The 16531-nt window shown below is 42.4% G+C and overlaps 1 protein-coding gene and 1 long non-coding RNA gene across 7 annotated transcripts in view; one reads left to right on the forward strand and one right to left on the reverse strand.

Annotated features, from left to right (window-relative positions):
• The window catches only part of LOC136936898 (uncharacterized), a 330204-nt gene that overhangs the window by 149324 nt on the left and 164349 nt on the right, over positions 1–16531 (reverse strand). The gene's annotated exons all lie outside the window — the stretch shown is intronic.
• Positions 12733–16531, forward strand: part of opa1 (OPA1 mitochondrial dynamin like GTPase) — a 91860-nt gene continuing 88061 nt past the window's right edge. For all 6 annotated transcript variants that reach the window (XM_067230560.1, XM_067230562.1, XM_067230563.1 and 3 more), the window contains exon 1: positions 12733–12880. In XM_067230560.1, coding sequence (XP_067086661.1) covers positions 12852–12880 — 29 coding nt within the window. In that variant the 5' untranslated portion in view covers positions 12733–12851. The remainder of the gene's footprint in view (positions 12881–16531) is intronic.

Consider the following 16531-nt stretch of genomic DNA (forward strand, 5'->3'; position numbering starts at 1 on the left):
TATTTGAGAGTTTTATCGGAGCCTGGCATACTGTTTGGGATAAACAGTTAGGCTGTGATAATGTTGTATTATGAAGAGGGTTATTATAACATTCAGTTCTGAAATAATTTGGGAAAACTCATCAAGTCTGATAAATTGTGGTTATGATGGTTTGAGCTAATTGGCTCGTTTTGAACTGCAGCAAAACGAGTTATGAAGTTCTACCTATCTGACCTTTATAGAAAATATAGTTGGGAAAAATGTTTGGTTAATAGCTACATTAAGAACATGATTTGGTTTATATTTCATTTAAGAAGCATACGGATTCTGGTTTGGCATAATGAAAATTGCTTTGATCATATCTTTGATAAAAAAGAGCTGTGATTTGGTAAAACAGAGAATCTAAAACAATATTGGTCTTAAACTTAGCTGTTTTAAAAGACAGAAAAGGTTTTTTGAAGTGAAAGAAATTAGACTAACAGTTGATTTTCTAAAGAAGGGAACAAAGAAACAGATTGTAATTTCTAGGCATGACTAATAGGAGTTGACTATCAAATGATGATACTGTCTTATTAGATGCTGTTTCATGTGTTTGCTCAACAATAAGAAAACTGAAGGGTCAATACTGCCTGCTAATTATATAGATATGTTTACAGTGAATTGAAATATTTCCCAGTCCTATACCAGATGCATAACACCATTTGAATTGATTTATTGGAGATCATATGTAATACCACAACTTAAACCTTTCACATAGCATGATGAAGAGGCGAATCAAATGGTTAACCAATTTTATAAAAAATGCTAACTAGAAAAGAGATGTCTTCTGCTAAATTCTGTTCCAGGTGAAGCAGTAAACCAAAGAGTGGAGGAGTCAAACGAGGAGATTGGGTATTGATTAAAGTTATCAATGAAAGGAGGGATCTTATGACAACTTTAAAATATCCTGTCTAATTTCTGGTTTTTCTATTTGTTTCGAATTTATTTTATTTTATTACAATTCTAAAAGCTTGGCTGAAGTTGTATGTATGTGGTGAAGGGGGCCTGTGAGCATGTCCAGGTCTGCCGTGGATACATGGATGTCGAATGTCCACTCTGTGGAGTGACGGTGGGTTTTCCCCTATAACATCATTAGGGTTTTCCCACTGTGTCCAGTGTATCCTCACCACTTGGCCATAACGCTGCATAGTCTCATCATTATTGTTGATTTGTATGCCAACATTGTGTAATCAGTAATGGGATATTTTTAAATTTGTGTTTGTTGTCACACCCTAAAAGGGTGTGAAAGGAGGGATTTATTTGAACTTTAAAAATATCCACTTTAAATCCTTAAATGGGTTCTTGATTTCAATATCTGTGTTTAATCATTGGTGTTCGACTGTTCGCATCTCATTTGACTCAGTTACTGCTTGATCATGGGAGATAAGGTGATGCTGGGACTGTAACTCTTTTCTGCTTCAGTACGAGTCAGACCGGCGGGTCTGACTACCTAACCCCTGTTCTAAGGCCACATTCCCCTGGAGACCATGTCCCCCCCCCCTTTCTCACTGGATGATCTACCCCTTCCCCTTGAAGACCCTGTCCCACCTGCCCCAATACATCATCAGATGTTCGGGAAAGCCTGTTGTACATTTATGGACAGGACCATTCAAGGTCATCGAGAGAAACTTGCACGCCCTAAGGGTGCTGGGGAAAGGAAGTACGTGGTACCAGTGGAGCATGTGTTGTGCTGCTCCAGAATCCAGTTGTATGTTGCAGGAGTTGGTGGAGAAGGGCCAGTGAACCTTTTGCTATTGCTACGAATGTGAGAGTCCGGAAAAGAGGATTACGACTAGGCCAAGAGTGATACTGCTTGACCACACTAGAATTGTACTGGACTAAGAAGGTTTCCGCTATTTTACTTAAGAGTGTGCTATATCAATATCAACATGACTGTTGCTGTATCCCATGTATCAGGTCCCTGTGTAACAGGATCATTGTCTCGGCTGAGGAGAACCCAACGAAGGGGTTCCAAATGCCGTTGCTGGGGCTGGCTGACCAGGACGAGAAGGCGGTGGTTGGTCCGGGCTATGTTGATTGATCTCTGGTGTTTTCAGAGATCAAAAGAGGGATTAAAGAATATATTGTGCTTATTAAAGTTATGCATTGTGCTTATTAAAGTTATGAACTTAGAAGTGTGCTCAGGATTAAACATTGGGTCTCACACTGGGTGTGGGAAGCAGGCTGTTCTGTGTCTCTATCTCTTCATTTTCAGAAACAACCTTGAAACCGGGTGGAGATGGCACCCGAGCTGGTGGGACGCGTAGGCAAGAACAACTCCCTGATGCACGAGAGAACAAGCTCAACCCTTTTTTAATACTTGTGTTTCAATTGCACTGTATAAATATATGCTGGGGAGGGACAGATAGCCAGTTGGACTTCGTGAACCAGCCCAAACTCTGTTGCGGGTAGGGAAACGTAGACAGCCCCAGAGCTCTGTACTTGTTGATTTCCAACTGCTGCATTAAAGCTGATACTATCGGACCTCTGCGACTCCAGACCACTCTTTCTAGAACACAGATTTGTGTCATAGAATACCATCATTACTTATTGGAATAGACACATAGATTTAGAATCCTTCACTCTCTACATTAGGCTAAGTGTGACAGGTAAGAATAAAGTGATGAGTTTATATAACGTTATAATAGCCTAACGTTAGACCGTTTCCCAGGAGGTACGCTAGCTCTACAGTACACATTACAACGTTAGCCTACAGTATACACAAATAAGTTATCAATGAAATATATGAATTCAGCAAATTAATTTAAGAAGCTCATTTTAATTTACTGTCATATCCATATAAATCATTATTCTGGTTTCTATGGCTAGGACCTGCAGTTCCTAGAAGGAATTAAGTTCACTAGCCTACTACTAGACAAAAAAAACTTTAAAGTTAGCAGAGTTGCATAAGATTACGCTACCGACAAAATTTACCTGTCAGGGTCTTTGGGAAAGCGATGAAAGGCATAAATACGGTCACATTGGTAGTTGTTGCAGTTGATTGCCAAACACTGCGTTATTTGAGTCCACTTGGACTTCGTTGTCATATTGTGTCTCTTTCTGTGTAACTGTTATAACTAGCTAGTATGTAACTTTGTTACTATTAGTCCAGGCAAAGTAGCGTTTTACAACAGACTAATTGTAAAACATTTTTTTTTGCAGCTTACATCATTTCTATGAGGTGTCCAGAACAACATACTAAAAGTCCTAAGAAATCCTAGTTGAGGAAATATGTTAAATTCTCATCAATACGAGATGTGTGCCAATAAGGCCAGGCAACATTACACCCCAATGGGGCTATTTTTTTCCTTTACTCCTATCAAAATGAAACTTTACACAATGAAACTACCCATGACAAGTACAAAATTTTGCATTACAAGTTTCTTTAAAAATGAATGTTAATATGCAAATGAGCTATACACTAATCGAATATGCCCAAAATACACCCAAATAGGCTTAATTTTTTCCTTTACTCCTACCACAATAAAACTTAACATAGTAAAAGTATAAATGAAAAGTAACTTTTTATTACAAGTTTATTTTGAAAGTCATTTGAATATGCACATGAGCTCCACACTTATTGAATATGCTCTAATTTGAATAGGCAGAAATACCATTCATATGACAAATACATCGGCCCAATCTTCATCCAATCAATTCAATCAATTTTATCCAAAGCGACTTCCAAGAGAGAGCTTTACAAAAGTGCATAGGTCACTGATCATAACAACGAGATAGCCCCAAACATTGCGGGTAGCCAAAACATGAAGCATACATTGTGAAAAACCAAATAAGTCCCAAAGGGAAGAACCATAAGAGCATGTTTAGACAAGTTACAATTAAACAACATGAACTTCAGAAGTGCAAGTGTGTACCTGTAGAAAAAGCAAGCAACAATAATATAATTCACATCGAGTACAATAACTTTAACCCTTGTGTTATCTTCGGGTCATTCTGACCCATCAGTCATTGTGACCCACCTTCGTATTGCGACAAATTTACCTCATACAAAAACAAAGTGAAGCATTTTCTTTTAACTGTCGGGCTGTCTCAGACCCCCCACATTGGATTGGTTAAAAGAAAATTATTTGTATTTGTTTTTGTATTGGGTAAAATTGGGTAAACACAACGATGGTTCGTTATGAACCTTTGGGTCATGTGACGCGAAGGCAGCACGAGGGTTAAGTCAGTTACAACTAACCAACAAGAGCAACAAGTATCTCAATAAGAGTCATTGTGATCCTGGAGGAAACTAACATCAGGTCCAGCCAATCATTCCTAAGTACCGGAACAAGTGCGTTTTGAGCCTTTTCTTGAACGTGGGGAGACAGTCAGTGTCTCTGATGGAGGTGGGGAATTGATTCCACCATTGGGGGGCCAGACAGGAGAAGAGCTTGTGTTGGGACCGGGCACTCTTGAGCGGTGGGACCACCAGACGGTTGTCAGAAGAAGACCGTAGTTGGCGGGTGGGGGTGTAAGGCTGGAGGAGAGACTTGATGTAGTCGGGTGCAGTCCCATTTACCGCTTGGAAAATAAACTGAGTCTCCACTATATTACGCTGCACCTCAAAATGCTTCTGACCTTAGATCACAATACTTTCTTTTAGCAATTTACCATTTTTATTGCTGCATACATAGCCTAACTCTTACATACATATACAGTACATTTGCCTCAACCCTTACTGTAGTTCTGGGCTTGTGCTATTGTTGTTCAGTTTCTGTGCAGGCATGAACAGGGGGGACAACCTGGATATTGAGCTCTGAGTAATGAGCTGTCTGAAAGAGCAGTGCAGCAGTGTCATTACACACTGCTGTGCCAGCTTTGCACGAACACTGACTGGAGGTCATGACGACAGGTTCTGAATCACGTAGCACTATCTGTGTAAAATACACAAAGAGTCAATTAGACAAACATTGATACTGATGTATCCTTTGAAGTGTTTTTGAAGTGAATTTTGCTACTATTCAGATACCGCTGAATTAAGAATTGGCCTAGTAAAGTTGCTGGGGTACGTTTGTTGACAAGGGGTTTCCTACAAGTCTATTACAATACGAGGTGAGGTATACCATACCAAATATGTTGCAATAGAAAGATTTACTGTCAATCAACTTCGCCCCAATTACCTTACGTCTCCACTAACAGGTAGACTATAGCCATTTATCAAGTGTCTCAGAAGAATGTTTACATAGTCGAGAACATGGTCAAATGAAAGCAGTTCTGAGAGGCTTGATGAACGCATGCTATGCTGCAGTCATTGAACTGGAACAGACTGCAAAATTGAACAGAATACCCAAACCCATCCCTAAACATTAGCCTACTCTCAAGCTGTGTGGTTTTTCATTCTTCTGCATGGACCTGTGACAAGCTGCTCTGACACTGATAGTACCGGTCAACCTGTCTTTGTTTGAAACTGGTGGACAAGAAGATACAGCATTCATCCACTCAGTACTTTTATCATTATTCTAACAATATTTTAGAAATCTGAAACACCTGCCAGAACAGCAGTCTACATTAGACCTACAGTCGACACATTAGACCTACAGTCAGATGGATTACATAACGGTTGACCAGAATAAACACACAGGACATCGTAGTAATTATACTGTTGGTACTATAACCCCATCTCTAAAATGCAGTCTTCGTTTGACTGTTTTAATCGTCTGCGAGCAAAAATAAAAGACTAAACTACTGATAGCATACAAGTCTAAACTAACTACTGATAGTTAGCTAACACTATCGCTATATCCGATGCCATTAGCAAAAGCTACTACATATTACATACCTTCATAATTATGAATAAATGAGGAGGCGTAAAACTTAAATACCTTGTCTAACAGAGTACTCGGGGCTCTGGACGTCCGTTTGGCAATACGGTGTACATCGGAAATTGTAATTAAGGGTAACGTTAGCTCCTGTAAACACCGAAGGTGGCCATTACTACGCTGTGTTTACATCAGTAGCGGACGGCCAGAAGTAGTTACATCTGTTTTGTAGAACCCGGAAGAATGTTGCGCGTAACCCCTATTGAGAAAGGAGATTTCCACACACTATTTTAATTCCCGATTTCCATGTTTAAGCACATCAAAGAAAATCAGATAACGGGTTGTTTTTTCGTTTTCTGTTATCGAAACAAAAAAAGGAAAATGGGTAGTTTTCCGTTTTTTTGTTTTCCTATTTCTAAATGGTAGTCGGGAAACATCTCGTTTCCCGATTTTGGTTTTCTAATTTCAAAACGAAAATCCATTGGCCGCAAAGTACACGGACCGTTTCACCATTTCTTTCTTTCAATGTCCTATTGAAAATCAGAACATTGCATGAAAAAAGAATGAAAATCCTTGTTTCATTTTGTCAACAGAGTCCAAAGTTTTTACAAAGGGCACTTTGGATACCTATTTTTCATCACTCCATTAATCAGACAATGGTGGCAACAGCCATTGAAAAAAATCCTTTGCACGGCAGACCGTGTTCTTGCTCAGGTTCTCCGCATCACCCACACTATATAAGTAGGTAGCGAAATAACGAAACGGTATATATAGTCTGTGGGACTGAGCGCACGGCTTCGATGTGTCGCATTGGCAACATACGACTCAAGAAGCTGGCAAAGATACGTAATTCCCTCTGCTGAGAATCTATATCTTTCATAAAGATACTCATGAGAGAATGCGAAAGGGTTTTGTCGGTCTCTAAATGTTCTGGCTCTTCTGAGCGCACCTCTCACTATCCGGGCACCAAGCTCCACAGGATCTTCTATGAACGGTGACAGCATTATCCTCAAGAATGAGTTAGTGGGCGGGGCTTTTATACCGGTTGAACTCTGATCTCCAACTTAACCTGCTCCCGACCTGGGTGGTATTCGTCGTAGCTCGCTAAGCGGTTTAGCGAGCTAATTTTCAGGCTAAGATAAAAAACGCCCCTCTTTTTGGTTCGTGGAAGCAACTTTCGATAAATCACCATAGTAACATATCAATTAGCACCAACCTGCTCCAGAGCAGGCTAACGTAAGTGTAGCTGGATAAGCTTGCCACACCCCCGGAAAATAACATGGCAGCTCCCTTTTTGAGAGACCCAGTTGACCAAGGAGCTATATTTTAGTTCGATTAGCTTTCCATACCAATAGAGTTCTTCGCGATTGCCAAGATCCTTTATTTCACACGGATGAGTTCTTGTTTGAGCGATATCAATTCAACCGACAAGGACTCATTTATTTGCAAGACCTTCTCGGGCCGTACATTGCAAATATATCACACGCCGCAGCAAGCTTTATGCTTTATTATGAGCTTATGCTGCTGTATGTGAATATGTAACGCTATGTTTTACGAAATGTCTTGTCTTATCTGTTGTGCCTGTGCTTTTTATATGTTTCACTGTGGGAGAGTGGGAAACGTCATATCGATTCCTTTTTATGTCTTGACATGTGAAGAATTGACAATAAAGCTACTTGAAACTTTAACTGTGCTTCAGACTGCATAGCCTTGAGGTTTTTTGCGTCAGGTAGGCTATAGGCTACATTTTTATACAGTATAGGCGATGCAGAAAACATTGGCAAAGCCGCAGCATGCGTTGCTGTAAGAAAAGTGTACTTGGCGCTTAACCAGCTGATGAATCAATTCATCATATTCCCTGGCCATGTCCCAGTCAATGACATCAAAGAGGGATTTACACATATGCCTACATGCATATACACATATATAGTACATGATATAAGCGCAGTAGCTTACATATATCCTCATAATTGTCTATGAATTCGTATCAATTAGATATTCCTTGGCCTTGTTTTATTTAGCCTACTTATTCTGAAAGAGTTGAGATCATTATTTTCGCTAGCAAGATCTCATTCGATTATTAATTTCCATTAAGCCTATACCAGCAGGCACAATTAAAGAAATGTGATCTGATTGATTGGGGTAATGAGGCACTTAAGATGAGCCTATACATTTCCCCAAAACTTTCGCATTTAGCTTATCGGCAATTGTTTCCCAAGCTGCTTGTTTTGCTCTGGCAGCGGTGGCGGTGTTTGACTTAGCCATGATAATATGCTTATTGTCTTCTTAGAGACTCATTATAATAGTTTGCTCGGATGGCAACAATAGCCTATCACCGCTCTCTCTTTCGTCTTTTCCGCCATCATACCGTTAAAAAATCACGGTTTTGGTGATCGACCTTTCCTGCCTTTTGAAGTAGGACGTGCACGTGCAATTTCCCTGATAAGTTTAGCCTGATTGAAATTAACCACATGATTTGGATGCGGATCAACCGTTGACGAACCGATATTTGCTGTTCTCACTCATCTCGCTAATGTTAACGGGCTAAAGGGACAATTGATTAACTTAGCTTCAACCCTTACGACGAACGGGGCCCTGGAGTCTTTACATTTATTCATTTAGCAGACACTTTTATTCAAAGCGACTTCCAGAGAGAGCTTTACTACAAGTGCATTGTTCAATGATCATAAACAACGAGATAGCCCCAAAAAGGCTTTTGCAGGCTTTTGTAGTCTTTGATATTGACTGGTGCATGCTGGATTGCATGACGTCAACTACCCGAGCTCAGTTCACAATTCAAGGTTTCTATGTCTAAACCAAAGAAGTTATCAAGAAGTTATTTGTCCGAGGGATTAAAGTAAATATCTGCAAAATAACTGTTAAAATAGCTAGTTTTGATTAAGTGAAATTATGTGTTTTAACAGAACATTTTGGTGAAAATGTTAGTAATATTTGAAAAAAATAACATCAATTTCCTGTCATTCATTTTCTGTATTTCTGAATAACTTATTTTATTTTTTACAGTGTAGAGGTGCAATACATTTACATTTAGTCATTTAGCAGACGCTCTTATCCAGAGCGACTTACAGTAAGTAGAGGGACATTCCCCCGAGGCAAGTAGGGTGAAGTGCCTTGCCCAAGTACACAACGTCAGTTGGCACGGCCGGGAATCGAACTGGCAACCTTCGGATTACTAGCCCGATTCCCTCACCGCTCAGCCACCTGACTCCCTACATGTGTTAATCTTATCTGTGTTGAGTGAGTCATGTCTCAAGCCTAGGGCCAGAGAACTTTGTAAGTTTCCATGTGCACGCACACTCTATCTCTGGGATCTATCACATTGACAGCTGATATTCAGGGGAGGGGACTTCTCACCAATATGTTTAAATGGTCTTACATGACGACTTGTGAACCAGACAAACTTTGTATTGCGATCAGATTTTGTCTCCTTTCTGGTAAGCATTAAACCATTGTACTTTCTTTGAATCCGACGACTCTGTGCATTACTTGATAAAGAAACTATCCTTACAAGTAGCACCCCCAAGCTTTGTGGTAGAATGTTGGAAAATCTACACGAAGGTCACCTTGGCACTGTTAAAATGAAAAGCCTGGCTCGCAGTTAGGTATCGTGGCCGGGAATTGATAGGCAGATTGAGGATATCACCATGACCTTTGCAGGATGCCACAATGTTCAGAATGCGCCCCCACCGGCACCCTTACACCCATGGCAGAGAGTGCATATTGATTTAGCTGGGCCATTCATGAACTCCTTGTTCTTAATAGCAGTGGACGCCCACTCAAAATGGCCAGAGGTGATACACATGAAATCCACAACCTCCGAAAGGACTATTTCTGTACTTAAGACCATCTTTTCCAGAAATGGCCTACCTGAGCAAATTGTGAGCGATAATGGTCCACAGTTTACTTCAGACGAGTTTACACTTTTCATGAAGATGAATGGCTTGAACATGGTGTTTGTTATGGACAAGCCGTGTCTAGCACAGAAGTCCAACAACAAAACACCGCTCGGGTTCAGATTGGGGGGGCCGTTCCTCCCAATCACGCCCCTCCAGGTCTCACTGTCATTGCCCACATGAGCATTGAAGTCCCCCAGGAGGACGAGGGAATCTCCGGGAGGAGCGCTTTCCAGCACCCCTCCTAGAGACTCCAAAAAGGGTGGGTACTCTGCACTGCCATTTGGTGCATAAGCACAAACAACAGTGAGGACCCGTCCCCCCACCCGAAGGCGGAGGGAGGCTACCCTCTCGTCCACCGGGGTGAACCCCAACGTACAGGCGCCGAACCGAGGGGAAACAAGTATTCCCACCCCAGCTCGACGCCTCTCACAGAGGGCAACTCCAGAGTGGAAGAGAGTCCAGCCCCTCTCAAGGAGACTGGTTCCGGAGCCGATGCTGTGCGTCGAGGCGAGGCCGACTATATCTAGCCGGAACTTCTCTACCTCGCGCACCAGCTCCGGCTCCTTTCCCGCCAGCGAGGTGACGTTCCACGTCCCTAGAGCTAGCTTCTGCAGCCGAGGATCGGACCGCCAAGGCCCCCGCCTTCGGCCGCCGCCCGTCTCGCACTGCACCCGACCCCCATGACCCCTCCTGCGGATGGTGAGCCCACTGGAAGGGGGTCCCACGTTGTCTCTTCGGGCTGTGCCCGACCGGGCCCCATGGGAAAAGGCCCGGCCACCAGGCGCTCGCCATCGAGCCCCACCCCCGGGCCTGGCTCCAGGGGGGGGCCCCTGTGACCCGCTTCCGGGCAGGGGCAACTGAGAACCATTGTTAGTTTTCTTCATGGTAGTTTTTTGAGCCACGCTTTGTCTGATCCTTCGCCTGTAACCTGTTTGCCTTGGGTGACCCTACCAGGGGCATAAAGCCCCCGACAACATAGCTTCCAGGATCATTAGGACACGCAAACCCCTCCACCGCGGTAAGGTGGTGACTCAGGGAGGGGTCTGTTTAATCCGCCACCACTTAATAACTTCTGTTAAACTTGAGGGTGTCAAACGAACACGATCACTCAGGAAATGCATGTCACGCTAACCCTATAGCTGCCATGCTGTTACAATGTGCCACCACTCGTTTCTTCATTTAAAGTTTTACATCGGACCATTTCTTTTTAATTTCTGCCATGGTCCGGTTCTCTGAACCCACATCATTTATGGCCCTATAATAATAATGGTGATTTTATTTTTAATGCACTTTACATTTAGCTAAATCTCAAAGTGCTACAGGTTAAAAACAAGAAAGGGCGCAAATAGTGACAGTTTTCCACTCCGCCGACTTTCTTTTGTCGCTAATACATGATGACAGGCCGACAAACAGGACACATTTTCTCGCCTCCACCTCTGTTGTCAGAACCTCGATCTCACAGTCACCGTACTTCTTAGAATAAACGCTGCGGCGTTTATTAAATAACGTTCATTTTTGGTGTGGCGTTTATTCGAGGGCGGTGTTTATTCAAAGAAATACGGTAATTCAGACAAAGAAATGACCTCAGGAGTGCATTAATAGGCGATCTGCATATTCATTTATGGGAGGAGGCAAGGCGGGGTCAGTGGCTTGTTCACGTGCGGTCAATCTCACGTTGATTGTGATTTATAAAGGAAAGGTGCGCAGGACCTGGCGGACGACCGGTTTTATACACGTGAATATTTCTGTGCGTAGGTACTGTGGAAGAAATTGGGATTTCCTGTGTCCTTACATTATTCACTAATCAATAGAACTAGTCATTGGATACTAGTTAGTACGTTCTCATGTAAGATTGCTATTAATAAGAGTATATTGTGTCTATGTGTCCGGTGAATGGATGTTCAGGGTCCGGAGAAGGTACTGGCTAAACGTTTCCTTGTCATGACTACTAGGAGAACTCCAACTATGAACTCTCTAGTGTGAGAGTTGTCATGTGTTGGGAGCAGTGAATCTTTATCTTTGAGACTGTTGTAACGTCATTCCTGCCTGACTGTCACAATCTATGTTTACATTCTTGTGCCCTATAAAGATGGTCCTCCGGCTTTCAGAGCGGGGAGAGACCTGTTTGAGACCTAAGCTTGGTGTTGTGTTGTCATTTTATGGTCAGAAGACTGGTTTCCTCTCCCAATCTGCAGATTGATAATACTTATTGAAATCTAGAACTCAACTGAACTTAGTCACTCCGTTTATGAAGAGATGGACAAAACACTTTCTTCATCAGTACTTTTCGAGTTTTGGCCGTACGCCATCTTCTGTTATGAAAGCTGCGCAATCCTTTATACATGAGGCCCCTAGACTTTAGATATATATATCTATGGTTCTCCCAGGGCTGCCAACTTAAAAAAAAACCTTGGCGTGAGATTTGGCAGCAACGCCCCCCCCCCCCGGGGCGAGCTATCGCGAGCTTCACCCCCCCCCCCCCCCCCCCCCCTTGGGCGAGCTTCACTCCCCCCCCTACGCGGCTGTTTGGCCGTCAATGATGCTTCACTCCGTTAACCTGCGCCTCCTCCGTTACTGTTTACAACGTTAGCTTGGCTACTTGTTTGGCGTTGCCTTTTCAGCGTGAGATATACAATGTGTGGCGTGAGAGCGTGAGAGATGTTTGAAATGCGTGTCACACGGCGAAACCGTGAGAGTTGGCAGCTTTGTTCTCCCCTATTAGACATTCTCTGCTGCGGCCTTGCTCCGGCCCATGAAATTTTCTGTTACAGACCGACCCAGCCCCACATTAAAGAAAGGAAAAATTATTTGGCCCTTGCACAAAAAAGTTTGGGGACCCCTGAATTAGACATTCTCTGGTATAAGGCTGGTCTACTTGTCAAACATCCTCCGGGCCCAGACGTTCCCCACCCCTGCCCCTGCTTGAGAGCTCATGCATAGGAACATAAAATATCTACTGTCGCAATCCGGGTGGAGTTGGAGGTTGGACTAGTTTACAGGAAGTGGAGTGTCATTTAGATGATGTGTGTCCTTAGCTTGCTAAAGTACCTGCAATAGCAGGCTGACAAATGTGTTCCACGTGGAAATGTGAGCTGACTTGCGCCTAAAGAGGATTAATGTAATTTTAGCATTCACCCCTTATTGGAATTGGTCTATGTTGCGCGTCGGAAATAAAGTTGCATGGTAAGTTAAATATTGCTTACATTACTCGCTAGCTAACTAGCACAGCAAACTGACCGCTAGCTTGTCTAGCTGTCGTTAGAATAATAGGGGACATGTCATGGTGTGTAATGTGGTGGCTATTTGCTTCTTAAGCTAATTATATGAGGGGCCAACCACAAACGTGCTAAATAGCTGCTACATTTTTAGAGAAAAAACAAAATGTGTTTAAAGAGACCAAAATTTACGGCACAAAACATCAGTCTTTGAGATCTGATCAGTGTGAAAGCTAGAGCTAGCTACGCGCTACAGCACATCGCCAACCTTTTAGATCGGATATTTTGTGCTGTAACTAGCAACTGTAGCCTGTCTGATTGTTGTGGTACTGGTAGGAGTACCGGTTTAAGCTTACTGAAGTTGGTAATCTACTCTACCTATCAATGGAGCCGAATAATGGTAGGCGCTAGTTGGCTCTAACTAGCTAGATAATTAATACATGTTTAAAGTGCAAGTCTAGTGAAGGCCAGCCTAGATAACAATTTTCATCTCTCTGACTGGACTTGCTACAGTAACCTAACGCCCAAAGCAGTGTGGTAGTATTCTACACATAAATTTTGCACACGTTTTTAAACAAATCAAAATACAAATAGCCAAATTACAGAAAGTTAATCTAAATCAGGGACCAGAATAGCATATGCTAGAATTAACGGGATTTCGATGGTCAGTCAACGGTCTATATCATTCATAGTCTTAGTGCAAAGTACAGTACCCACACCTCAGCTACTACTAGTCACTAGTGTTGTCACAGTACCAACATTTTGACTTTGATACTGATACCAAGTGTAATATCGCGGTACTCGATACTGCAACATTACATTAGGCGCGTTCGACATGGACTGCGGCTGCATGAAACGACCGGCGAGAGTAGCCTCTTGCAGTCGGGGAGGGGTTAAAAACGCCTCCTTAAAGTCGGACATTCCTGCTTCTCGTGGTTTGCTGCGTTGACGTCAGTCATGGCCGATCGATACTTTATTTACTTTACTTTATTTATAATTAAACTTACTCTTTCCGTTAGTGAAGAGGTGGACTAAAACCCTTTCTTCAACACATTTTTTATTAAATTAAACTGTTTGGTCCGGATTTGAGCATTGGCGAAACTGAAGGTGTCAGAATAATTACAAAACACGCGTCAAAGTTGTTGTGTGGGAGTCTGGCCAATCATGAAATAGCTGTGTCGTTATTAGAACCCGTGCAGTTGCTCTTGAGAAAATGCGCTCGGCTACACAGCCGGCAGTTCTCGAATCGATCTCACGGTACTTTGATGGGTACGGCGCTGTCTCAAGTCGGACAAAAAGTCTAACCAGAATTCATTGTCTCATGTCAGCCGCCTGCAGCCGGCTGCAGCGCTGCATGAAGTCAGTCCATGTGGAACGCACCTAATACCAATGATTTAATTGAAATTGTTTCACTGGTTTAGTCTTTTATTTTCAATTGGAACTTTTTACAATGTGTATAGAAATGTAGGCATAAATAAAATGGTTCCCCAGGTGCAAGGCTTGTTCTACCTCCCATCCCCCTAAAAGTATGACAAAATGTATATTGGGCTATATTTGCCAAAAAACACGCAAGATCACGTGTTGAAAAATTCGGCAAATTGGCAATTTGCTTCTTGCTCGTCACCTCATAAGTTTTACTAATTTGGGACAAAAGTTTGCGCAACGTTGCTATTGTTATTTACACCTGATCGCCTGTGAGTGGTAGGGATGGGGATTTGAACTGATTTCACGATTCGAATAGTATCCAAAATGATTTTCGAATATCCAGATAATCTATTTTTATTAATGCGGTTCCGTTATGTAATTAGCCTGACATGACGCAAAGCATAGGCTACAATAAACACATGAACCACCCCGCATTCTGGCAATAATTGTGATCCTTAAGATATTTGATTAAATAAGAGTTAAATAAAGAAAACAAATGAAATATCAATTTATTAGCACGACGAAAAGACAACGAACTTGAAAAAACGCTGCGTTTTCAGACGTAGGCTGATTATGTGAAATAAAAAATACAAAAATACATTGGACGAAATTAAACACATTGGGTAGGCTATCCTTGATAAAAACTAAAGACACACATGGATAAATATTGCATATTAACTTGGATATTAACTTGGAACCGGAATCCTATATGATACATTGCGCCACCACCACATAATGCAAACAGCAAATGTTTACTCCTCGACAGGTCTGCAAACGCCTTTGTAAACCGAGATTTGTTAAAACGTTTGTTAACCGAGACCGTAGGTCGAGGTTTACAAACACATCGTTTTAACAAATCGAGGCGACAAAGCGTTTGCTGACCTGTCGAGGAGTAAACATTTGGTTTCTTATATACTACAACAATACGTGGGAAGATCACAAATCAAACACGTCAAATCTGGAGCAGACGCCATGTTGTCAGAGCAATCAGCTGCACTTGCACTGGTGACGTCACTACATCTCCAAGGCAACATATCAACAACATCAATTCGTCTTCTGTCTGCTTCAGATACTTCTTTAAAACGGGAAGCGATTGCGGGGCGTTTGCGGACCTGTGCAAAAACCATATTTGGTTGTTTTAGTTTTTTTTTGGGCAATTTAGGCTACTTTGTTGCCGAGCAGATGCCACGTTGTTAAGGTCAATGGCTACATCTCCAAGGCAACCGCTTGTTGCTAGGTCCGTACAAACGTTTATTTACCTCTGCGAACGTTCAGGAGGTATATAAACGGATTTATTAACTTTTGAGAACGTTTTCTGGACCAATAGGAACAGCGTATTGGTCCAATTATTACACTAGTATATAAGAAACATAAATAGCCGATTACGCTACATGGCTACCGGTTCCAATGCTACAAAGCTTAGTGTCCTGGCTAAGCAGTACCTCGCAACAACCTCAGTGCCTGCAGTCTTTTCTACGCCGGCCTGCTCGTAAATCGACTCCGTACTCGTTTTTAGTTGCTTGGTGGATTGGATGATTGCACTCTCCCACAGTAATAAGGAAAAAACAACACATATGGCCATTTTTACACTTTATTCATTTTACACTGTCAGGGACCTCAGTAGCGTGTGGAAGATCCATACCCAGCCACAACAGCTTGGCACCTCCTCATGCTGGTCACCAGCCTGGTCACACACTGCTGTGGGATGGCATCCCATTCCTCAACCAGGGTTTGTCGCAAGTCAGCCAACATGTTTGTGTTGGTCACTCTTGGCACGTACAGCACGCCCAAGCTGATCCCACTTGAAGCTCAAAACGAGAGTGAATACCAACAGAAGAATATTGCAGGGGATTTTGGCACATTTTTCTGGCCGCTACCCACACAGTTAGCACGATCCTTACAAGTTGTACCTCGTTGTAATGGTGACAAATCAGGCTTTCCAACGATATAAAATACAATACCGATTGGTATTATTGAAGGTCAGGAATAATCGACCGAAATAACGTTTCAGAACTTTTTTTGAGGAGTTTATATGAATGTATAAAGAGCGTGATAAAAAGGTGACCTTGAAATTGTGGCGTGAAAGGCGACGCGAGGAAAAATTTGGGTGCACCTACATTTTGTGCTGGTGCACCTAGTTCGGCGCACCAGTGCAACCAAGGCAACAAGTTAGTCTGGAGCTCTGTTACAGAAG

The sequence above is a fragment of the Osmerus mordax genome, chromosome 27 (genome assembly GCF_038355195.1).
Source record: "Osmerus mordax isolate fOsmMor3 chromosome 27, fOsmMor3.pri, whole genome shotgun sequence".
Taxonomy (NCBI): domain Eukaryota; kingdom Metazoa; phylum Chordata; class Actinopteri; order Osmeriformes; family Osmeridae; genus Osmerus; species Osmerus mordax.